The sequence below is a fragment of the Podarcis filfolensis genome (genome assembly GCF_964270895.1).
Source record: "Podarcis filfolensis genome assembly, chromosome: 2".
NCBI lineage: Eukaryota > Metazoa > Chordata > Lepidosauria > Squamata > Lacertidae > Podarcis > Podarcis filfolensis.
The window spans coordinates 1,250,402-1,274,017 of record NC_139605.1 but is presented as its reverse complement, the minus strand read 5'-3'; the positions used below and the strand labels follow the sequence as shown (position 1 = coordinate 1,274,017).

General features: G+C 50.0%; 1 protein-coding gene across 1 annotated transcript; it reads left to right on the top strand.

Annotated features, from left to right (window-relative positions):
- Positions 1-252: 252 nt before the first annotated feature.
- VPS52 (VPS52 subunit of GARP complex) lies at positions 253-23,588 on the top strand. The gene is made up of 20 exons (XM_083600805.1): positions 253-446; positions 2,333-2,414; positions 3,034-3,086; positions 3,188-3,263; positions 3,508-3,575; positions 5,770-5,945; positions 6,226-6,376; positions 7,768-7,868; positions 9,069-9,201; positions 10,012-10,069; positions 10,717-10,850; positions 11,572-11,727; positions 13,973-14,091; positions 14,626-14,749; positions 16,035-16,130; positions 17,212-17,319; positions 18,937-19,002; positions 20,745-20,856; positions 22,431-22,549; positions 23,254-23,588. The coding sequence occupies exons 1-20, from the start codon at positions 321-323 to the stop codon at positions 23,398-23,400; spliced, it is 2,205 nt and encodes a 734-aa protein (XP_083456931.1). The 5' UTR covers positions 253-320; the 3' UTR covers positions 23,401-23,588.
- The last annotated feature ends 28 nt before the right edge of the window (positions 23,589-23,616 follow it).

The following is a 23,616-nucleotide window of genomic DNA, read 5'->3' as shown; positions in this document are numbered from 1 at the left end:
TATGGTCCAGGGAGGAGTTCCTTCAGTGCTGTGCTCCGCCCTGCAATGCCCGAGTAGGAAACAAGGAGGTGGAGCGGAAGGTTCCGTGAGAGCATATCTCCTCGCCGGAGGAGACAAGGCGTCCTTTTGGGGGTGTCATGGGGAGGAGGAGGAGGAGGAGGGGTGCTCGACCCCCCCCAACCCCTTTGAAGCTTCCGCCGCCTCAGCAGCCGACGAAGAGGTCTCCTATCGGGCCACTTCCGCAAAGCGGCCGCTGGGCATTCTGGGGCTTGTGGTTCTTCGTGCCGACAAACCGGAAGCCGTTCCCCTGGAAGCCCCGGATGAGGAAGGCAGCGGCCCCGGGCGAAGCGGGGCCCGAAGAACAGCGGCGGAGGCGGCAGCAGAAGCAGGAGCAGCCGCAGCTCTGGGCGGGAGACATGGACGAGGAAGAGGCGGGGGACGGATCGGTGAGGGTCACGGACCTGCCCCCGTTTCCGGTCTCTGAGCCCCCGACTTCCGGTGTCTCATAAATGAAGGACACCCTCCTCTCGTTCCCCCTCTTTATCTTTTTCTCTTCAGCCGCGAAAATAACCTTTGGGCTGGGGGTGGGGAACCTTTGCGGGCGACCTTTGACCCCGCCCCCCGCAGTCTCACGTCTTTGGCCGGTGCGCATGCGCGGTGGGGCTTCCCCCTCTGCACCTGTTGGGCTCCTGCCTGTCGCTTTTAAGCAGACGGAGCCCCTTTGGGCTGCAAAGAGGGAAAGCAGGGCAGAAAGGCAGCTGGACAAGCCATAACGGGGAAGGCGGGCTGAATAATAATAGTAATAATAATAATGGTAATAATAATTATATTTTATATTATTTGCACCCTGCCCATCCGGCTGAGCTTCCAGCATATACAGAAACATAATGAACCATCAGACATTGCAAACTTCCCTCTTCTGGGCTGCGTTCAGGTGCCTCTGATCTGCCTCTTGAAAGCAGCCTTTGGGTCTGGCCCATTTCCATGTGGCAGAACCTCTGCGCTTTTTCCGGCACCAATTGAAGTCGCCTTTGTGTAAACAAGCCTGTCCAGGTGTTCAGAAAATCTGTATGCGTTTCTAGTTTATTCTGCTTTTAACTTTCCATTTGTTTTAATGTCACAGTTGCAATTTTTAAAGTAATGACTTTACTGTTTTTGTCTTTCTTTCTAAACCACTTGGAGGTTTCCCCCTACAATCAAGTGGTATATAACTTTCATAAAATAAACAAACATTGCTTATATTCTGCTCATTGCACTTATATTCTGCCTTCCCTCCAATGAGCTTGTGATCCCTGCCCTGACACACAAACACCGTTTTTTCCTCTGGACAGCGCCGCAGGGTAGAAACTGGCCCAAGGCCGCGCAGTGAGCCTCATGGCTGTTAAGGGATTTGAACCCGGGTCTTTGATTCGGTTGCTCTGGACTCCCCACCAGCTCACCTGGCCTTTGGCGGAAGCAGCCCTTGCCCGTGTTGAGTTACAGCACCAGACTCAAAAGGGCAGCAAGGTTTTGGCTCAGACCCTGACCGTGTGTCTGCCAGTTAATGGCTTCCTCTCAGTCTGACTTGTGGGGGGTTAAAATTGTGCGGAGTGGGACCATTTGTGTCTCCCCTCTGAGCTCCTTGCGGAAAACAGTAGCCAGTTCCTGGAGGGGAAAGTGGCTATTGTGCTCAGATCCTGGCTCTTGTGCTCAGATCCTGCTTCCCGGTCTGCCCCACGGAGAGCCTCAAGGTCCATAAATAGCAACACCCTAGAGGTCCCGGGCCCTAAGGAAGTCAGATTAGCCTCAACCAGAGCCAGGGCCTTCTCAACACTGGCCCCGGCCTGTTGGAACGCTCTGCCTCATGAGACCAGGGCCCTGCAGGATCTGATTTCTTTCCACAGGGCCTGTAAGACAGAGTTGTTCTGCCTGGCCTTTGGCTTGGAATCAACTTGATCCCTCTTTCCTTTTTCCTTTCTCCTCCTGTGATGGAACTCCTATTTGGGGACTTCCCTGGCTTTTTTCAGGCCCACGTAGGACCAGCCTGGATAGCTAGTCTTGGTGAAGACCTGATGTTTTCATCCCCCAAAAAGTGTTTGATTTGAGTTTCCATTGATATGAGGTTACATTTTAATGCTTTAATGTTGTATTTTAATCTTGTTTTTAAGTTGTATTTCAATCAATTTGTTTTTATATTGGTTGTTAGCTGCCTTGAGCCTGGTCTTGGCTGGGGAGGTTGGGGTATAAATAAAATTTATCGTTATTATTATTATCATGGGCACTGTGAGAACAGAAGTCCGGACTCGATGGGCTCTTTTCTTGCGTCCCTAACCTTCCTTCCTCTGCCCTTTAGGGTCCGAGCGAGGAGGCCTTGCAGCTGAACCTGGGCGAGTTGGACCTGACCTCGGATGAGTTCATCCTGGATGAAGTGGACAGTAAGTTCTCTTCCTTCCCTCTCCTTCAGAGCTGCTTGCTTTGGGAGGGGTCCCAAAGGGTCATCCAGACTGACCTTTTTTCAAGGGAGGGCCAGGAAACTGTTCCACCTCCTCCTGGAGAGGAAGCAGGGTTCAAAATCAGCGTTTTGTGACTGGCGCGGGTCCAGTCACGATCTGTGGGTTCCCGGTTGGCGACTGACATCTCCACCTGCCTGAGCCCTTCCTTGAGCAGGTCAGCAGATTTGGATCAAATCTACGCTTCCAGGTGCCATAAGAAAGCTGCAGAGATAGCGCAGGATAGTGCACCCCCCGGAAATGATCTGATTTGATGTTTTAACGGGTTGTAAACAGCGCTGAGATTTTTTCCCTTTAAAATATAAAGCAGCATTTTGGGGGCAGCAGGGTTTTTGTGGGGGGGCTGTCTGCCTTCAAAACAAGGGTTTCCCCCCCTCCCCTCCCCTCTGGCTCATGCCCTGCTCTGAGTCGTGACCAGTGGGAAAACCTTTCTGTCTTGGCACGATTGCTCTGTCACCCCCCCTCAATTTTCTGTGGGGAGAGGCAGAGCAGCCATGTGCCCCTCCCTGTCCTGACCTTGTTCTTTCTCTCCCCCCCCCCCCAGTTCACATCCAGGCCAACTTGGAAGATGCTCTGGTGCAGGAGGCGCTGAAGACGGTGAGAGGGGGGAGGTCTGCCAGGGCTGGGAGGCGGGGAAGGGAGAGCAGCTCCCTCCTGTGCCCCCCCAGGTGGTGACCCCTCCCCATTCTGTCCCACAGGGGGTGGACCTGAGGCACTACTCCAAGCAGGTGGAGCTGGAGCTGCAGCACATCGAGAACGCCTCCATCAAGGACTGTATCCTCAGAAGCAGAAGGGTTGAACGGGGCACCCAGAGGTCCTCTAGCTGAACCCATGCAAGGTGGAAAGGGCTCACCAGAGCCCAGGAATAGAGCTGGCTTGGCCTGGCTTTCTGCACGGGGGTCTGTTTGTGTCTGTGCAGCCTGTGTTTTGGGTGTGTACACAAATGTTTTTTTGGGGGGGGGGACTTTTGTCGGCTGTCTCCTCCCAGCAGGCATTTCTCCTTAGCGGCCTCATTCAGACATCAAGGAGAGCAAGAACATTGCGTCACTCCACACGCAGATCACGGCCTGCGACGCTGTCCTGGAGGTGAGGAGGGTCCCCCTCTGTAATAATAATAAAATTTTATTTATACCCCGCCCTTCCTGGTTCAGAAAACCGGGCTCAGGGCAGCTAACAACAAATTTATAACACTTAATTGATGCTACAAAAACAGCATAAAATACGGTATAAAACGTGAATAACAATAAAATCAAAAATCAATTTAGGGGGGAAATCCATCCAATAAACATTAGATGATCACCAGGGCTAGCTGGCTAGATTAGTCCTAGTAGCGAGGAGACCAGGGGAGAATGAGCTGTGGGATCCCAGAGCGGGTAATCTTCATAAAAAGGGGAGGGGGAGGGAAGGAAGGGGGAATAAAAGATCAGGCTAAGTTCAAATGGAAAGCCAGGCGGAACAGCTCTGTCTTACAGGCCCTGCGGAAGGAGGTTAAATCCTGAAGGGCCCTGGTCTCATGGGACAGAGCATTCCACCAGGTCGGAGCCATCACTGAGAAGGCCCTGGCCCTGGTGGAGGATAATCTGACTTCCTTAGGGCCCGGGACCTCTAAACTATGGTTATTCATGGACCTTAAGGTCCTCTGCGGGGCAGACCAGGAGAGGCGGTCCCGTAAATACAAGGGCCCTAAGCCACAAAGGGCTTTAAAGGTCAAGACCAGCACCTTAAAGGCACCTTAACTGTAGTCACCTTAACTGTTTTTAAATTTATAACACTTAATTGATGCTACAAAAACAGCATAAAATACGGTATAAAACGTGAATAACAATAAAATCAAAAATCAATTTAGGGGGGAAATCCATCCAATAAACATTAGATGATCACCAGGGCTAGCTGGCTAGATTAGTCCTAGTAGCGAGGAGACCAGGGGAGAATGAGCTGTGGGATCCCAGAGCGGGTAATCTTCATAAAAAGGGGAGGGGGAGGGAAGGAAGGGGGAATATATATATATATATATATAGGCCCCATTACCTAAAGTGGTGTTTCAGGTTAAGAACAGACCTCCGGAACGAATTAATTACTTAACCTGAGGTACCACTGTATTGTGATCTACCCTGAGGTATAAGGGTGTAGAATGATATGCAAAATTGATTGATTGATTGATAATGTCGTCATCGTCCAACCACTGCTTCAAAACCTCCAAGGAAGGAGAGTCTACCGCCTTCCATCCCATGCTCAAGCAGATCTGGCCGTCAGAAAGTTCTTCCTGTTGCTTAGCTGGAATCTCTTTCGAAGCCACGGGTTCAAGTCCTGCCCTCCGAACAGCCCTTGACATATTCGAAGATGGCTCTCCTGCGAGCACCCCGACGGGGAAGTTCAGGGGCAGACAGCCAGCCATCTCCCACTGTCTTTGTCTACTGCTGCCCACCTGCAGCTCCTCAAAAGGATTTTTTCCTCTGCAAACATAAAATTCCCCCCCCCTCCAGTTAATCGTTCCCAGAGGTAGACTTCTCCTGAGCGAAGAGGTTCTGCTTTAGACATCCTGGCCGAGGGACATTCCCAGGGAGAGAGTCTGTCTCCTTACGTAGGTCTTGCCAGCAGGTATTAATAATAATAATAATACCAGTAATTATAACAATGATAATAAATTTTATTTATACCCCGCCCTCCCCAGCCAAGACCGGGCTCACGGCGGCTAACACCAAATATAAAAACAATCGATTGAAATACAGCTTAAAAAACAAGATTAAAATACAATAGTAAAACATTAAAACATTAAAATGCAGCCTCATTTCAGTGGAAACTCAAATCAAAAACTTTTTTGGGGATGAAAACGTCAAATCTTCACCAAGGCCAACTATCCAGACTGGTCCCATGTGGGCCAGAAAAAAGCCAGGGAAGTCCCCAAATAGGAGTTCCAACACAGAGGGAGAAAGGAAAAAAGAAAGAGCGGGAGGGAATCAAGTTGATTCCAAGCCAAAGGCCAGGCAGAACAACTCTGTCTTACAGGCCCTGCGGGAATAAACCAGAAATCAGGCCCTGGTCTCATGAGAGAGAGCGTTCCACCAGGCCGGGGCCAGTGTTGAGAAGGCCCTGGCTCTGGTCGAGGCTAATCTGACTTCCTTAGGGCCCGGGACCACTAGGGTGTTGCTATTTATGGACCTTAAGGTCCTCTGCAGGGCATACCGGGAGAGGCGGTCCTGTAGGTACGAGGGTCCTTGCTTCCTTCAGCCATTTCTCCCTAAGCATGACCCCGCCTTTCCTTCCTCCCCGCATGTTGCAGCGCATGGAGGCCATGCTGAGCTCCTTCCAGTCCGACCTGAGCAGCATCAGCTGTGAGATCCAGACCCTGCAGGAGCAGTCGGTGGCCATGAACGTCCGGCTGCGCAACCGCCAGGCCGTCCGGGGCCGCCTCTCCCAGCTGGTGGACGAGCTGGTGGTCCCCAACATCATGATCAGGTCAGTGGCGCAGGTGGAGGGCGGGAGAAGCGCCAGGCGAAAATGCCTCCCTCCGAAACAAAGACTGAAAAGTGGATAAGTTCAGATCCAAGCAATATTCACTGCTAGCCAGTCTTTCAGTGCAGTAGCGACAATGCACTCTGGAACTCCATGCCACTTGAGTTTCAGTCTCTTTTTAAAATCTTATTTTCAGTTTTTTTGGGGGGGAGTGGGTGGGAGACGGGAAGTCCTAGGGGTGAGGGTGTGACATCCCCTCCCCCCTGTCGTGTTGTCTTCCCAGCACCATCCTGGAGTCGCCCGTGACGGACCAGGCCTTTCTGGAGCAGCTTCATGAGCTGAACAACAAGATCAACGCTGTCAAGGAGCAGGCTTTCCGTGAGACCATGGCCTGTACGGATGTGACCGACATCCTGGACAAGCTGAAAGCCAAGGTGAGGGGTGAGGGGATCCCCACCCCAGCTGAGCCCCCCCCCCATGACCCCCCCATTCAGGGTTGGTACCTTGGTGAGTTGTCTCACCAAACGCAGCCCCTGGCAGGTTTCTTCTGTCCATTCCTTGAAGGATGGATTTTTGTTCTTCCGGTTCATGAACGCCAGTCTATTTGTTCCGTCAAAAGGGCACGGAAAGTCCATCCATGCCGTCCAATGTATTCCTGTTCTGTATTAAGATTTTTCTGATGTTGTAAGTAAGCCAGAACTGGTCTGTGACCGTAATAATAAAAATTCAATTCAATCATCCATGCCGTCCCTTAGCTAGACGGGGATACAATTCAAAAGGATTTTTTCCTCTGCAAACATAACATTTTTTCCGTCCAGTTAATCATTTCTGTCACCCTGTCCCAAAAATTTACCAACGTGGGACATTGAACAAACGTCTTTTTTTAAAGAAGTACTGTCACAAGGGCAGCAGTTTCTTTTGTCCTTCTCAAAGTCTTCGTTTCGTTGTCATAGAGGCCAAGTTCCTGTTTCTATGTGCATTCTATGCCCACATGTCTCCCTCCGGCTAAAACCTCTGTTGCTATTACCGTATTTTTTGCCCCATAAGACGCACCTGACCATAAGACGCACCTAGTTTTTAGAGGAGGAAAAGGGGAAAGCCCCATTTTTGGGGGGATCAGCTCACAGTTTTGCAGCTTCTTTTGCAAAGGGGAAAAGCCCTGGTTTTTTGAGGATCAGCTCAAAGTTGTTGAGCTTACTTTGCAAAGGGGAAAAAAATCCTGTTTTTATGGATTCAACTCTGTTCTGTTCAATTCTGCAGCTTCTTTAGGAAAGGAAAGGGAGCTGTTTCTACAGTTTCCAGACAGATATTCTAATCAGCCAGTCACATGTCGCTGGGGGAACAAACAGCCTCCGTCTGCAGAACATTAAAAAATGGAGGCCTGGGCAAGGGGCCGGAAAGGGAGCCAGCAATTGACCACACATATGCTCCATAAGACGCACAGACATTTCTCCTTACTTTTTAAGAGGAAAAAAGTATGTCTTATGGAGCAAAAAATACGGTAGTTATTAAATTTCTACCGTGCCCTTCGTGATTGACCTCATATGGTGAGAGGCCGTCCTTTCAGTCCTGAGCTTTTTAAGACTTTATGGATCAAAACCCGCCCTATGAATTGGACCCAGAAACTACTTGGCAGCCAGTGCAGAAATTTGTCAATTCTGAAGTGATTTGGGGGGGGATTTTTTGAATGGGGAGCTGCTCCCTTCTCGCTCTGCGTTGCCCTGGAAGAAAGGCTGAGGCTGGGGGCTCTTCAGGACGCAAGTCCCCCTCCCCCCACCCTCAGTCTTGTTCCCTGACCTGCCCCCCTCTCTCCCCCTCCTGCCAGGCGGTGGCCAAGATCCGGGAATTCATCCTACAAAAGATCTACTCCTTCCGCAAGCCCATGACCAACTACCAGATCCCCCAGAATGCCCTGCTCAAGTACAGGTAGGAAATTGCGGTGCTCCTTCAGGAGTCTCCCAGCATTCCCTGCTGCTGGCTGGGCCAATAAGAGAGCAGCCTCCCAGAATCCCCTGCTTAGTTTCGTTTTCCGGCCACCCGCTGTGGACTGCCAACTCCCAGCAGCCCTTGCTCAGCCTGATCGGAAACATCAGGCGCTTGTGTGTGTTTGTGCGCCCTGCGTTATGACCACTTGCTTTATTTTCTTATTTATTCCATTTGCGTAGCGCCCTTTCTCCAAAAATCCCAGGGCAGTGTGCAACTTTCAGAGCATCACTTTTAGAAAACACCTGAAGGCAGCCCTGTATAGGGAAATTTTTTAAATGTCTGATGCTTTATTATGCTTCATTATTTGTTGGAAGCCGCCCAGAGTGTCTGGGCAACCCAATCAGATGGGTGGGCTGATGCTGCCGCTGCTGCTGCTGTTGTTGTTGTTTATTTTACACAGCATAATAATAAGATCAGCACAGTAATAGTTCCCCCTGACTTGCTCAAAGAGTTGGTGCTGACCTTTAAAGCCCTAAACGGCCTTGGTCCAGTATACCTGAAGGAGCATCTCCCCTCCCATCGTTCTGCCCCAGCGCTGAGGCCCAGCTCCGAGGGCCTTCTGGTGGTTCCCTACCTGTGAGAAGTGAGGTTATACAGGGAACCAGGCAGAGGGCCTTCTCGGTAGTGGCACCTGCCCTGTGGAACGCCCTCCCACCAGATGTCAAAGAGAAAAACAGCTACCAGACTTTTAGAAGACATCTGAAGGCAGCCCTGTTTAGGCAAGCTTTTAATGTTTGATGAATTACCGGATTTTAATATTTTGTTGGAAGCTGCCCACAGTGGCTGGCGAAGCCCAGCCAGATGGGCAGGGTATAAATAATAAATTATTATTATTATTTAACGCCCAAAGACCTGGGAATGTTTTTGTCTGGCGCCTAGAGACATGCAATTATTGTGCCACCACAGAAAAGGCCCCCCTCTGGACCTCATGGGGAGGGGAACACACAGAGAAGGGCCTTGGATGGCAAACACGAGGTCCGGGTCAGCTCTTGGCGGGAGGCTGGTGTGCAAATTCCTCTGGCGTCATCCTGGCTCCCGAATTTCCCAGCATGCCTTCCTCAGGGCCAGGTCTGGAAGCGAAGTCTCCCCACTCGCCATGTCCCCCAGTCTCTCTCTCTCTCTCCCCCCTTCTCTCTGCAGGTTCTTCTACCAGTTCCTGCTGGGCCACGAGCGCTCAGTGGCCAAAGAGGTCCGGGACGAGTATGTTGAGACCATGAGCAAAATCTACCTCAGCTACTTCAAGTCCTACACCAGCCGCCTCATGAAAGTGCAGGTGACTTCTGCATTTCCTTTGGATCACTCGCGCCACCGAAGAGTAGGAAAGGACCCCAATGTGGGAATATTTGTGGGGCTCAAACACACGATCCAGAGATTAAGAGCCTCATGTTCTGCCGACAGAACTACCTGCTCTTGTTTTTGTCATAAACGAATGCTAAAACATATTTAAAAAGCGCTTTGGTAAAGATTGTAAACAGAGGAAAACCAAATGTCAGATAAATAAACAGTGAAATGTGGGTTGCGCTCGCTGAGCCTTGTGGACATAGCTTTTCCCTTTTCTTGCGAGGAATCCTGTTCGGAATAAGGGAATTTCCCTTAAAAAATGGGAAACGTTGACAGCTATGCTGGGGGATCCTGTCCAACTCTGCAATTCCATGATTTTAAGTACAGTTGCCCAAGCGCTAGAATAACAAAGTCCAAGTTAAAAAGTGGGAATAAATGTTGCGTTCACAAAAAGGGATACTATCAGCGTTACCTGATGATCGAGTCTAGTTCCAGGTTTGCCAGGCTCATCTGGAAAACGTGCATGCCGTAAAGGACTGCCAGATCACGTAAAATGTGCTTGGAGGTGCTAGTCCTCATGGAAATCTCAAATTACGCATCATTTCCTCCGTTGTTCCCGAGTGAGTGGCGTAAGATTTCGAGGTGCTTTCCATCGAACTGCAATTAATATTTGAGCTGGCAAGATTGCAAGATTGCTCAATATATCTATGCTGGTATCATCAGAAGTATTCTGTGTTAATTTTGGGTGACAGCCGTCTGTCCATTCCTTCAAACTCCTCTCTCTCTTTCTCCCTGCCTGCAGTACGAAGAAGTGGCCGAGAAGGACGACCTCATGGGGGTGGAGGACACGGCCAAGAAGGATATCCTTTTTGCGGGGGACGACGACACTCGCACTGAAGGGGCAGAAAGGCCGGATCAGCCCTGCCCCTTTCCCAGCCTGGCCCCTGATAACGGGGTTGGAATAGATGACCTTTGGGGCCCCCTCCAGTTGGGCTGGCTGCCAAACGGGAGCTTCGAGAGCTGCCTTCAACAATTCCCTCTTGTGAGGGGCTTGGATCCTGAGCAGAACTCTCATTATCGTCTATTAAATTTATCAGTCACAATTTTTTTGCCATTGCAACTCAGAAAAAGCCACATTAAAACTGGGCAGGGACTGCATTTGAAACAGCCCACCTGCTCCCAAAGGCCACCATTGGCAGCCAAAGACCTGGCTAGGAATGAAAATAATAATAATAATAATAATAATAATAATAATAATAATAATAATAATAGTAAATTAATTATATGCACCACCCATCTGACTAGGTTGCCCCAGCCACTCTGAGCAGCTTGAGGAGATGAAGTGATGGCACCAGGTGAGCCTCCCAGGGAGAGATTTCCGCTAGTGGGGAGCCACCACCAAGAAGGCCCTGTTCCCGTGCTCCTTTGGGGGGGGTACCCACAAGGTCTGGGTGGGGGTCTGCCTCCCTGGGCACGTTTCTCCCTTGACTCTCCTCGCTGCCGCCACGCTTTTTCTCAAAGCCGTCTCTCCGGAACCGCAACACCATTTTCACGCTGGGGAACCGGGGCAGCGTCATTGGGGGGGCCGAGCTGGAGGGCCCCATCATCGTCCCCCACTCTGCCCAGAAGAGCGACGTCCGGGTGAGCCCCCCTCTTTTAACCCCCTCCTTTCTGTCTCCCCCTTTTGGACTGGGCCCTATGAAAAACATCTAAATATTAGGGATTCTTGGAGCAGATGTTTGCACCACTTTTGAGCATAGCTGTCAACGTTTCCCTTTTTTTAAGGGAAATTCCTTTCTTCTGAATAGGATTCCTCGCAAGAAAAGGGAAAAGTTGACAGCTATGCTTTTGAGGCTTATCATCATTATTATTTAGTAAATTTGTATACTGCCCTTTATCCATAGATCTCAGGGCGGTTCACAACATAAATGCTCTGAAGCCCTCCAGTGGGAGGCAGTTCCACAGGTTACGTCCTTTTAATCGGTACCGATTCCACCAGTTCCAGAGTTAGCTCTCCTCCAAGCTGGGCAGGATTTTACAGACTCCAATCGTGTCGCCTTCCCCCAACCCTACAAGTCCCTTTTCGTGTGCTTCTTCCCAATTGGGGACATCGGTTGAGGACAGGCCACATCCGGCAGCCGGGCTCCTCCTCCTTATGGAGCCTCCAGCCCAGAGGCAGTCTACCTGGATTCCCAGGTTCATTTGGCCCTTGCGAGAAGAGGCCGCTGGCCTGAGCTAGCTATCTTCTTGGAGAAAGAATAGATTGGGGTGCCAGGCGTCTCCCCCCTCGGGGTGCAGAGAAGCTCTGCCTGCTGCTCTCCTGGTCCTGATCCTGACCCCCTTCTCTTCCCGCCCCCCCCAGTACCCCTTTGAGTCCCTCTTCCGCAGCCAGCACTTCGCCCTCCTGGACAACAGCTGCCGCGAGTACCTCTTCCTCTGCGACTTCTTCCTGGTGACGGGGACCCCCGCCCTGGACCTCTTCAACGCCGTCATGGGGAAGACGCTCACCATGTTCCTCGTGAGTAGGGGTGCCCGGGGGGGGGGGGGAGACTGCCAGGGACAGAGGAGGGAAAGGGACACTCTCCTTCATCTCCACCTCCCCGAAGCATATCCTTCCAAGGAGCGTGACTTTGGAACTCCCTGCCTCTTGATACATGGCAGGCGACTTCCCTGCACGCTATTCGGTGCTGGCTGAAAACATTTGGGTTTGTCCGCACAAAGAATGGCTGCGGGAACCCAGCCAGATGGGCGGGGTATAAATAATAATAAATAATAATAAATTTTATTTATACCCCGCCCTCCCCGGCCAGAGCCGGGCTCAGGGCGGCTAACACCAATAAAATCACAGTAAAAACAAAATAGGGGGAAAGGGGGGCGGAGGAAAAGGGGAAAAAACCCAATTTAAAATATAGGTTAAAATGCAGCCTCATTTTAAAGTAGCTGATAAATCAAGATAACTCAATAACTTGTGTGTGGGTTTTTTTTTTTAACCACTTTAAAGCAGTTTACAAAAAAAGAAAAAAGAAATGGTAAAATGGTAAAAAAAATAGACAGTAGCTGAGAAACCAAAACAGGTTACAATTCACATCTTGTTTCTAAGCATCTGTGCTAACTTGATAACTCAAAGGGGTACTGGGGGCGGGGTGGGAAGAGAAGGGGGTCAGGATAAATAATAATATTATTATAAAGGATACATACACTTTGCATGGAATATAGCAGCACGTGGAACCCATTTAAACAAACTATAACTGATTAAAAATAAATATATATGGACTTGGATAATGAAAATAATAATGTCCATATACAGTCGTACCTCAGAAGTCGAACAGAATCTATTCCGGGAGTCTGTTAGACTTCCAAAACATTTGAAAACCAAAGCACGGTTTCCGATTGGCTGCAGGAAACTCCAGCCAATCGTAAGTCGCGGAAGCCGCGTCAGACGTTCAGTTTCCAAGGAACGTTCGCAAACCAGAACACCCACTTCCAGGGTTGCGGCGTTCAGAAGCCAAAAGATTCGAGTTGCAAGGCATTAAACAATCAAGATACGACCGTATTATATTTGCTTATTCATTTAGTAATGGAGTATCCCTTTCTTATTTTGACTTTCTCATGTTTGTTTTAAGGGTTGTTAAAAAATTAGTGATAAAAATAAAAATTTGTGTTTAGGCAACCCAGCACAGATGCTTAGAAACTGGATGTGAATTGTAACCTGTTTTGGTTTCTCAATTGTTGTCTATTTTTTTTTTACCATATTACTGTTTAATCTTTTTTTTTTCCCCAAAGCTCTTTATTGAAACTTAACATATATACATAATAACCAAAATTTCCAATAATTCCTTAACATAAAATATAATATCTAAATTACAGCAGCTGCATAATTATACACTTAATTATAAAACCCACCACAGCAATTCAACTTCTTTATATTTCTTTCTACCTTTTCCCCCTTGCATTCTATAATAAATTATTTTTGTTAAATCCTGATTTTTCCTTCTTTATCGGTTTTGTTATTGCTTACATTTTTTATTCTAAGCCTGTTAACATGTCATTTTTAGAACAATATTTTGACATATAATCTTCAAAATACTTCCGCTCAATTCTTAACTTCTGATTTGATTGATATCTTATAATTGAAGTTAATTGAAGTTAATTAATTGAAGTTAATTAATCCTATAATTGAAGTTAATTAATCCTATAATTGAAGTTAATTAATCTTATAATTGGGACGCGGGTGGTGCTGTGGGTTAAACCACAGAGCCTAGGACTTGCTGATCAGAACGTTGGCGGTTCGAATCCCCGCGACGGGGTGAGCTCCCGTTGCTCGGTCCCTGCTCCTGCCAACCTAGCAGTTCGAAAGCACGTCAAAGTGCAAGTAGATAAATAGGTACCGCTCCGGAGGGAAGGTAAACGGCGTTTCCGTGTGCTGCTGTGGTTCGCCAGAAGCAGCTTAGTCATGCTGGCCACATGACCCAGAAGCTGTACGCCGGCTCCCTCGGCCAGTAAAGCGAGATGAGCGCCGCAACCCCAGAGTCGGTCACGACTGGACCTAATGGTCAGGGTTCCCTTTACCCTTTACCTTTAATCTTATAATTGATGTTAATTAAACTTTTTGTGTGAACTGCTTTAAAGTGGGGTTTTTTAAACACACACACATACAAACAGACCATGAGGTGGCATATAAATTTGTTGAAACAAATGACTAAATTGTTGGTTTGCCCTTTGGGTTTGTCTCTCCCCCCAAAAACCAACAACAACAACGGCAGAAGCACATGGACGCTTACGTGAGCGACTGCTACGACAGCATCGCCGTCTTCCTCAGCATCCATATCGTCCTCCGCTTCAAAGCCATCATGGCCAAGCGAAACGTCCCCGCCATCGACAAGTGAGTGGGGAAGGGGCCCCTTCCGGGGGGGGGCGGCGGTCATAGCTGTCAACTTTCAGATTTGAAAATAAGGGATCAGCAGCCTCACCTGTCCTGGGGACAGTCTACAGGATATCTAACAATCCAGGATAGCAGTGTGAAACGGCGCTGGAAGAAGGGAATTTCCTGCAAAAAAGGGAAGGTTGACAGCTATGGGGGGGGGGTCATCCAGTCCAATCCAGTTCAGGGATCTCAGCTCAAAAGATCCCTGGCAGACGGCTACCCGACCTCTTCTCCATCGCCTCCTGCTCAACTGCTCCCCCAGCAGAGCAGGATTCCCCATGGACCCGCCTGACAACAGAAGTCTTTCTCCCAGCCTTGTTCTCCTGCTGGGTTGAGGGCGATCTTCCCCCTGGCCAGCTGGACACTTCTGGTCTCCAGCTTTAGGGGGGGGTCCCTAAGGTGCTGGATCTCGGGATATCTCCATCAAATATAAATATTAAGTGAGGAATCCTGTCTGCCTGCTCTCCCCTGCTCCCCGCCCCGGACATGCAGGTATTGGGACAGGCTCCTGGAGATGCTGTGGCCGCGCTTTGAGCACATCCTGGAGCTGAACATTCAGAGCATCCAGAACACCGACCCCCAGAAGCTGGGCTTCCTCGACACCCGGCCCCACTACGTAAGTCTGGGGAGGGGGTGCCACACCATTCGAATCCCTTCCAAGGGAATCGGGAACAGTTTAACGAGGGATATAGCCCAGGGTTTGGTTTGTTCTTGTGCTTGCTTTCAGTATGTGTTTTGCGTCTTGCGTATATCGATCTCTGGCAGGCAAGCAGCCTGATAAGCAGTAATGACTCTCCGTCAGTTTTATGTATGTTTATTTGCAAGAAAAGCACATCCAGAGCACGGCTTTCTGCCTTCTCTCATTAACGACAGTTGATCAGTCTGAATCATCGTCCCTCCCCCAACAGGAAGAATGCCACAATCCGGCTTTTCTTCCTCTTCCCTTCTGTTGCTCTCTGAGCTTAACCCGCCTCCTAGTACGGGGACTGGCCGGCTGGTCTGCCAACTTCCAGAAGACACAGTCTCAGACTCTGGCTTATCTGCTGGCTGCCTGGCAACGCTCTGGCCACCTTCCAACTCTCCCTCTCCTTTAGAGCTAACAGCGTCTTCCTTGGGAAGGAGTGGGGCCGGGCTGTCCTTTCCAGATTCTGACAGCCAGCTCTCATCTGCAGAGTCGGCCCCTTGCTCGCTTAGCTCAATTTCTGAGGCCAACTCTTCCACTGCGCTCTGGGGGGGGGCACGTTCCTGACATTGTGTTTTTATGTTGCGAGCTGCCCTGAGACCTTCAGATGAAGGGGGTGGTATACCAATGTAATAATCATAATAACAATAACAATAATGCCATGTGAGGCTTCCCTCCTGACTGTTCAGAGCCTGGCCATGGGAAGAGCGAACCCAGAGGATGCTGGGCGGTTTGGTTTTATCTTCCTTAAAAGTTCTGATTTTGTTTGTCGAAAGCATTTTGGCCAGCTCAAAAGAGGCTCCCGCAGTGTGGCTTCCAAACGCCTTAGGGGTGGTAAAGGCAGCCCCTCTACACACACACACACACGCACACACACACACACACAACTCAGGCTCGCATCTCCAGTACATGACACAAAAGGAAAAAGGGCTGCGGGGGGATGAGGGGGAAAGCAAGCTCAGATGCCAACTTGCAGCCCCCTCAAAGTTGGTGGGCCTTGCCATTGCCCCTTCCCCATGAGCTTACCTGCAAACCCCCCCCCCCAATATTTTATTCAAGTTGGCATCCCTGGTCCTCTCTCTCTCCCTTTCATGCAACTGGAAAAGGCATCCATCAACTGGGTGGGAGTTGGGGGAAGAGCCTGACAGAGCCGCTCTGGGGTGCACATTCACCGCTCCCCAAGCACGCTCATCTACTAACCCTCTCCCTTCACCCCCAGATCACCCGGCGGTACGCAGAGTTCTCCTCGGCCATTGTCAGCATCAATCAGACATTCCCCCACGACCGGACGCTGACTCTGCTGGGGCAGTTGCAGGTAAGGTGGGGGCTAATTTAGTCATCATTACTTGTATTTAGAGCATTTGCACCCCACTCTCCCAGAAAAGGACTTGGGTTCAATCAAAACGAGACACGTAGGCTCTCAGTCTTAAAAAGAAAAGAAAAGCAGCAACAGCATGCAAGGGAAAAGATGGGTGACACCTGGCTTGAGAGCAGTACATGTGAAAAGGATCTAGGAGTTGACCACAAACTTGACATGAGCCAACAGTGTGACGCGACAGCTAAAAAAGCCAATGCAATTCTGGGCTGCATCAATAGGAGTATAGCATCTAGATCAAGGGAAGTAATAGTGCCACTGTATTCTGCTCTGGTCAGACCTCACCTGGAGTACTGTGTCCAGTTCTGGGCACCACAGTTCAAGAAGGACACTGACAAACTGGAACGTGTCCAAAGGAGGGCAACCAAAATGGTCAAAGGCCTGGAAACGATGCCTTATGAGGAACGGCTAAGGGAGCTGGGCATGTTTAGCCTGGAGAAGAGGAGGTTAAGGGGTGATATGATAGCCATGTTCAAATATATAAAAGGATGTCACATAGAGGAGGGAGAAAGGTTGTTTTCTGCTGCTCCAGAGAAGCGGACACGGAGCAATGGATCCAAACTACAAGAAAGAAGATTCCACCTAAACATTAGGAAGAACTTCCTGACAGTAAGAGCTGTTTGACAGTGGAATTTGCTGCCAAGGAGTGTGGTGGAGTCTCCTTCTTTGGAGGTCTTTAAGCAGAGGCTTGACAACCATATGTCAGGAGTGCTCTGATGGTGTTTCCTGCTTGGCAGGAGGTTGGACTCGATGGGCCTTGTGGTCTCTTCCAACTCTATGATTCTATGATTCTATGATTCTATGAAAAGGTATAGGGAGGGAAGAGGAAAAACTAAAACTCAGGCAGGAGCATGTAAACAGGTGTCCCTGTTGGCGTACGCTGGCTTATGGCTACCTGGAAAATGGGGGGCCTTCAGAGGATCAGGCCCCTGCCCCACCCTGTGATGCTGTTGCTTCTTTTTTGGGAGGGGGATCCATTTAAAGCAACCACCCCCTTTCTCTCGCTTTCTCCCTCTTCCAGACAGAGGTGGAGAATTTCGTCCTGCGGGTGGCGGCCGAGTTTTCCTCGCGCAAAGAGCAGCTCATCTTTCTCATCAACAACTACGACATGATGCTGGGCGTCCTCATGGTAAGGAGTGGGTCCCGGGGAGCTGGGCTCCTGAGCCCCCTGCACTTGGGGGGCCGGAGGCCGAGATCTCCCAGCCCTGGGGGGTCTCCGGTTGACAGGCAGCCGGGCAGCCAGGGTTTCATTTCCTGCTCCCGGCAGTTGGACGATGAGAAGCCTTGCTTCCTTTTTTCCTCCTGTCCTGAATTAGGCTGTTGAAACCAAGAGAGCTTGAGAACATGAAGCCATAGACTCCCAGGGCTGGAAAGGGACCCCCAGCGGCCATCTAGCCGATGATTTATTAAATTTATGTACCGCCCTTTATCCAGGGACCGCAATGCGGTTTGCAGCATAGGACACAAAATACGTAGGCCGTGTATACATATGAACCGTCCTGACATCCTTTTTTATAATTGACCTCACCTCCCAAGGGGGATTGTTGGGTTGATATTCATAATTATAATTTATTTATACCCCGCCTTTTCTCCCTGATAGGGGTTCAAGGCGGCTTACAGACAAATTATGCATTTTGTGTTTTTTACATGGTGATTTTATGTTGTGAGATCTATGGGCATTGGGCATTATACAAACAAACTAAACAAAGGTGCTCTCCTCCATGGTCTCCCAACTCAGACAGATGAGGCGGAAAACAAGAAAACAAATATTCTGAACGAAACAGTGGATGTATGATTTTTGTGGTTCATGCTGTGGCCACAGACATGTGATCTGATGGTGAATTTGGGGTGACCCAATGTAAAAATCTTGAGGATCCATGGGCTTTTACCTCCCCCCTCCCAGGCAGCCTCATTTATTGCTAGCATCCCTTATCTCCCTCCCGATCCCTTACCAATCAGCTGTTTCCTTTCAACACTCCCTTCCCTCTTGTTTGCCTTAGTGTCTTTTCCTTAGCTGAAGTTTTTTGCTCCTCCTTTTCTTCTAATTTCTCTCCTTATTGCTTCAATCTTCCTGTCTCCCCCCTTTGCAAGTTTGCTGTCTTTACCTCCCCCCTCCCAGGCAGCCTCCTTTATCACTAACGTCCCTTATCTCTCTCCCCGATCGGCAAATGATCAGCGGCTTTGTTTCAACACCCCCTTCCCTCTTTCAAAAAAAAAAAAAAAAGCATGATCTGCTTTTTGCCCCTGGGCAATTCAGCTCCAGGGACCACGCATTCGCCCCATAAGACACACAGGCATTTTCCCTTATTTTTTAGGAAGAAAAAAGTGCGTCTTATGGAGTGAAAAATACGTGTGTGTGTATATACATACATATATATGTATATCTATATCCATATGTATATGTATATGTATATGTATATATATATATATATATATATATATATATATATATGTATATGTATATGTATATGTATATATGGTGGTATACAAATTTGATTAACGGTAGCGTGGCAAAGGTAAAAGAGATCCACCATTCTGCTCCTGAGCCTCCAATTTGCTCCCTTGGCAGACCCAAGGGGGGGGGAGGGAAAAGCAGGAGCAGGTCGTGTGGGGCAGAGGTCTGCCCCCTCCCTGCCCTGGCAGAGAGAGGAAGGCCTGGCTCTGCCCGCGAGGGGAGGGGGCAGGGGTAGCAAAGGCCCCTTTCCCTCTGCCCCACTCTGTGACACCCCTCTTCCCATCTTCCCAGGAGCGAGCAGTGGAGGAGAGCAAGGAGGTGGAGGGATTCCAGCAGCTGCTGAACGCTCGGACGCAGGTAAGCAAACAGAGTGCGCGGGGGGAGCTGCACCCAAGGAGGGCACAGTTGCACCCATACTTGTGCCCCCTCTCAAAGGGTGCTGTGGGTGGGAGACGAGTTTGAGGCAGGCTCCAGGAAGGCCCTGTGCTGCTGGCTTCAGCCGTGGAGCCAGGCCGCAGTTTCCTCTCCCCGTCCTTTGGGGGGTTTGGCCCTCCTTCCAACATGAGGGCTAGGAACTTGAAGCCGATGCAGCACGCCACTGAGAATTTATCAGCTGCCCTTGCGGGGAGGGGTAGTCTCTCTGGTGGGGACATGTCCTGCTCCTTCGGGGGTCCTTTGTCCCTATCTTGCACTTGGCTCTCACCTGCCGGCATGCAAGAAAAAAGCACACCAAGAAGTCAGGTTTCAATAGTGGGAGTGGTCTCTACTCGCACACCACACACTTCTCACAGCCCAAAGTAGATCTGAAATAAAAACCAGGAGTGACCTTCTTTCTATAAAAACTTCTGATAAACCCAAAGAAAACCGCATATATTCAGCGCTGCAGTTCTCACAGCGTTGCAGGCGCTATTGAAACTTATTTTGGCCTGAGTTCTTGGTGTGCTTTTTTCTTGGCATGCGACAGCAGCCACAACCTAGGGAACGGCTTTGACTGGCTGGCTGAACCAGGAGAGGGAAGCCAAGGGGTCTCAAGCCCTCTGGGAGTTGGGGGCTTCCCCTGTGTGCGAAGGCCGATGGAGCAGGCGAGACCAAGAGGGGCTTCGACTGCTCAGAAGGCAGTTTTCTGCCTGTGCTCCTAGAGGGCCGGGCAGGGCGACCGGGGTTTGCCAGTCTGGGAGAAGGAAAAGGAAGGCTCTGGTCCTGAACATCTGCTGCCTTGAGGGACATCTTGGGAAGGAGGAAAGGCTTGCGTCGCTTTGGGGCCTTGAACGCAGCAGAAACGTGCGACGCTGCAGTTACAAGTCACCACAGGAGGGGCTGTGGACTTCATTCCATTGCCAAAGACAAACCTGAGCTCCCGGTGCTAGAAACTAAGGGGAGCCCTTTCAAACGGCGCTGGAAGCACATGAATGGGGTGGCCGTAGGGGGAGCTTGGTCCCCAAGACGCCTGTAGGGCTGGGAGGGCATTTGAGCTTCCCAGAAATTCCAGTGGGGCTCTCCAACGGGGAGCCGGTTGTGATCTGGGTCCCTCCGCAACGGTTCTCAACCTGTGGGTCCCCAGATGTTGTTGGACTACATCTGTTAGTTTCTGTTTCTCACTGAGCAGCTGCGTGGAGTCACAGGACTCTGTTTACATTCCTGGGATTCCATACTATTGGAGTCTCACGGGAAAGGAGACGGGATGTGACGTTAGTGGTTTCCTGTTTCCTTTGTTCCTTTGTTCGGTTGCTCTCTGCTCTCACAGGGAGTGGATGTATATTTCTTTGCTCTCTGCATAGCTAGAAAATAAAGCATAACAATGTAGCTCATACTAGCTCATCCTTCTGCCTGCTGTTTTGATGCTCTGCTGGGACGACGTGCCTGAGCTCTGGCCTTGCTAGCTAGGGGTGATGGGAGTTGTAGTTCAACAACATCTGGGGACCCACAGGGGGAGAAAGGCTGCTCCAGAGGTTCGCAGACTCCGACTCCCATCACCCCCTGGGTTGTACACCCTTGTTTTCCGGGGCTTCTGGGAGATGGAGTATAGTGAACGGAGGGCGGCTCCGCTGGGGGTCTCTTCCATCCTTCCTTCTCCCTCTCTCCCCCTTTCTCCTTTGCAGGAGTTCATTGAGGAGCTCCTGGCGCCCGGTTTTGGGGGGATGATTGCCTTTGTGAAGGAGGCGGAGGCCCTGGCAGAACGAGGCCAGATGGAGAGGCTGCGCGGGGAGGAAGGTGAGGGGTTTGGCAGGTGGGGAGAAGCAAGGAGGCAGGAATCCTAGAGTTGGGACCCCGAGGGTCATCCAGCCCAATCCCCTGCAGTGCAGGGAATATTTTGCCCAATGTGGGACTTGAACCCATGGCCAGGGTGGATAAAAAAAACAATTTTAAAATAAATTAAAAATCAAAGTTCAAAACATTTTTTTATTATTATTTAAATTGGATTTTTGAAATAAAATGCTTTTGGAGGAAAAATCTTTCTAAATATAGTTTTCTATTTAAGTTCCATTATAGTCCAAAGGCTATTCATCAGAAAACAAGGATTTGTTTTAAGTTTTTCATGTGTGCTAAAACTCAATCTAAGGTGTGTTGTGTGGGTTTTTTTTAAAAAAAAAGTTTAACCACATCAGTTAATAAACTATAATGCTATAATGTTATTGTTTTAGCTAAATAATTTTTTATTAAGGAAATGATTAGTTTTCTCTTTCCAACAAAGTACAGCAGAAAAATTGTCCATATATAAACAGTTAACTTACTAAACCTCACAATGATGTCATTATTATCGGTCTGTGTATTTCTAATAGTATAACCAAATCAGAAATTTTTTATATGACTGTAAAAATGACTTCCAAAAAGGAAACCTTCATCTGGTTGTAAATATTAAGATTATACCAGCAAGAATGAGTCTTTCTGTAAAAAAAAAGATTTCAAGTCTAGTGATCAATTTGATTTAGATCATGGGTAAGCAAATAAGGCCCGTGGGCCGGATGAATCCAGCCCACAGACGTTCCAGGAATCAGTGTGTTTTAACATGAGTAGAATGTGTGCTTTTATTTAAAATGCATCTCTGGGTTATTTGTGGGGCATAGGAATTTGTTCATTCCCCCCCCCCAAAAAAAATATAGTCCGGCCCCTCACAAGGTCTGAGGGACAGTGGACAGGCCCCCTGCTGAAAAAGTTTGCTGACCCCTGATTTGGATCAAATCCACCCTGCCCACGGCCCGGAGGCTGAGAGTCTCATTTGCTACCGACGGAGCAATTTATGGAGTTGTAGGGATGGAAGTGGGTCCCCCGAAGGTCATCCAGCCCAACCCCCCCTCCCCGGTGCAGTGCAGGAGTTGGCCTCCGTCTTAAAGGTAAAGGTACCCCTGCCCGTACAGGCCAGTCTTGACAGACTCTAGGGTTGTGCGCTCATCTCACTCTATAGGCCGGGAGCCAGCGCTGTCCGCAGACACTTCCAGGTCATGTGGCCAGCGTGACAAAGCTGCTCTGGCGAGCCAACACCAGCGCAGTGCACGGAAACGCCATTTACCTTCCCGCTAGTAAGCGGTCCCTATTTATCTACTTCCACCCGGGGGTGCTTTCGAACTGCTAGGTGGGCAGGCGCTGGGACCGAGCAACGGGAGCGCACCCTGCCGCGGGGATTCGAACCGCCGACCATGCAATCGGCAAGCCCTAGGCGCTGAGGTTTTACCCACAGCGCCACCCGCGTCCCTGGCGTCCGTCTTACCTCTGCTTAAAAAACCTCCCGGAGGAGGAAAGTCGCTCTTCAATGCCCCCCACCCAAATCTCCCCCCTTCCCCTCTCAGCCCGGGTGACGCAGCTGGTTCGCGGCTTCGCGGGGACCTGGAAGGCGGCGGTGGAGTCTCTCAGCCAGGACGTCATGCGCTCCTTCACCAACTTCAAGAATGGCACCACCATCATCCAGGTGGGCCCCGTGGGCACGGAAGGGTTAATGGGTGCCGTGGGGGGGGGGAGAAGGGAGTGTCCACAACACCCCCCCATTGAAAAGAAAGAGGGCAGCCCCATGGCTTGTGGAAGCCCCAACCTGAGCAAATTCAGGAAGAGCCTGGTGTGACTTGACGTCTCCATCCCCTAAAAAGTTTTGGATTTGAGTTTCCGTTGAAATGAGGCTGTGTTTTAATGTTGTATTTTAATCTTGTTTTTATATCGGGTGTTAGCCGCCCTGAGCCCGGTCTAGGCTGGGGAAAGCGGGGTATAATTAAATTTTATTATTATTATTATTGTGTGTATTATTGCACCATCCAGGTTTTCCCCTAAATCCGCCCCCCGCAAGGGAATAGGGCAGGATTTGGCTGAGGTCCCCCAGTCGCAGATCCCAAAAATCATCTTTAAAACTCCCCAGGCTCTCTCCCTACCCAATTTCAAATGGTTCTTTCAAACACCCCTCTCCAAAAAACCCCAGCTGCTTCCTGCTTGTAGAATCCCAGGGGACCCCCAAAGGTCATCCAGCCCAACCCCCTGCAGCACATAGCATGGGGTGTCTATTTGTTGCTGGTGGGGGGCTCTCGGCTGTGCCCTTGTGTGTTCTCTGGGGGGTACCTGTGACCTTCTCCCCACCCCCACCCCGTGTCTCTTATCTCACCCCCCGACCCCCCTCTCTCCCCACAGGGGGCCCTGACGCAGCTGATCCAGTATTACCACCGCTTCCACAAGGTCATGGCGCTGCCCCCCCTCAAAGCCCTCCCCGTCCGGTCTGAGCTCATCAACATCCACCACCTGATGGTCGAAGTCAAGAAGCACAAGCCCAACTTCTGAGCTGGGGGGGGCGGTTGGTTTTGTGCATGGCGGGTCGTGTTTTGGGGGGAGAGGCCCTATCACTGCTCCCCCCCCCCCATCGCTCCGTGATCTCCATGGAGTGGGGGAGGCAGCCCTGTTTTGGGACCGCGTCTCCCGTTTGTCTCTCTGTCTTGCTTTGTACAGTGGAAATAAATTCTCTAGCAACTGACGCCTGGGATCCGTCGTTTCATTGCC

What these genes read in the sequence shown, in the direction of transcription:
- VPS52 (XM_083600805.1), top strand. Translation starts at nt 321, where the DNA reads ATGAGGAAGGCAGCGGCCCCGGGCGAAGCGGGGCCCGAAGAACAGCGG. An exon ending in TGCTGAACGCTCGGACGCAG is followed by an intron (nt 19,003 to 20,744) that starts GTAAGCAAACAG and finishes TCTCCTTTGCAG; the next exon opens with GAGTTCATTGAGGAGCTCCT. An exon ending in GAGGCTGCGCGGGGAGGAAG is followed by an intron (nt 20,857 to 22,430) that starts GTGAGGGGTTTG and finishes TTCCCCTCTCAG; the next exon opens with CCCGGGTGACGCAGCTGGTT.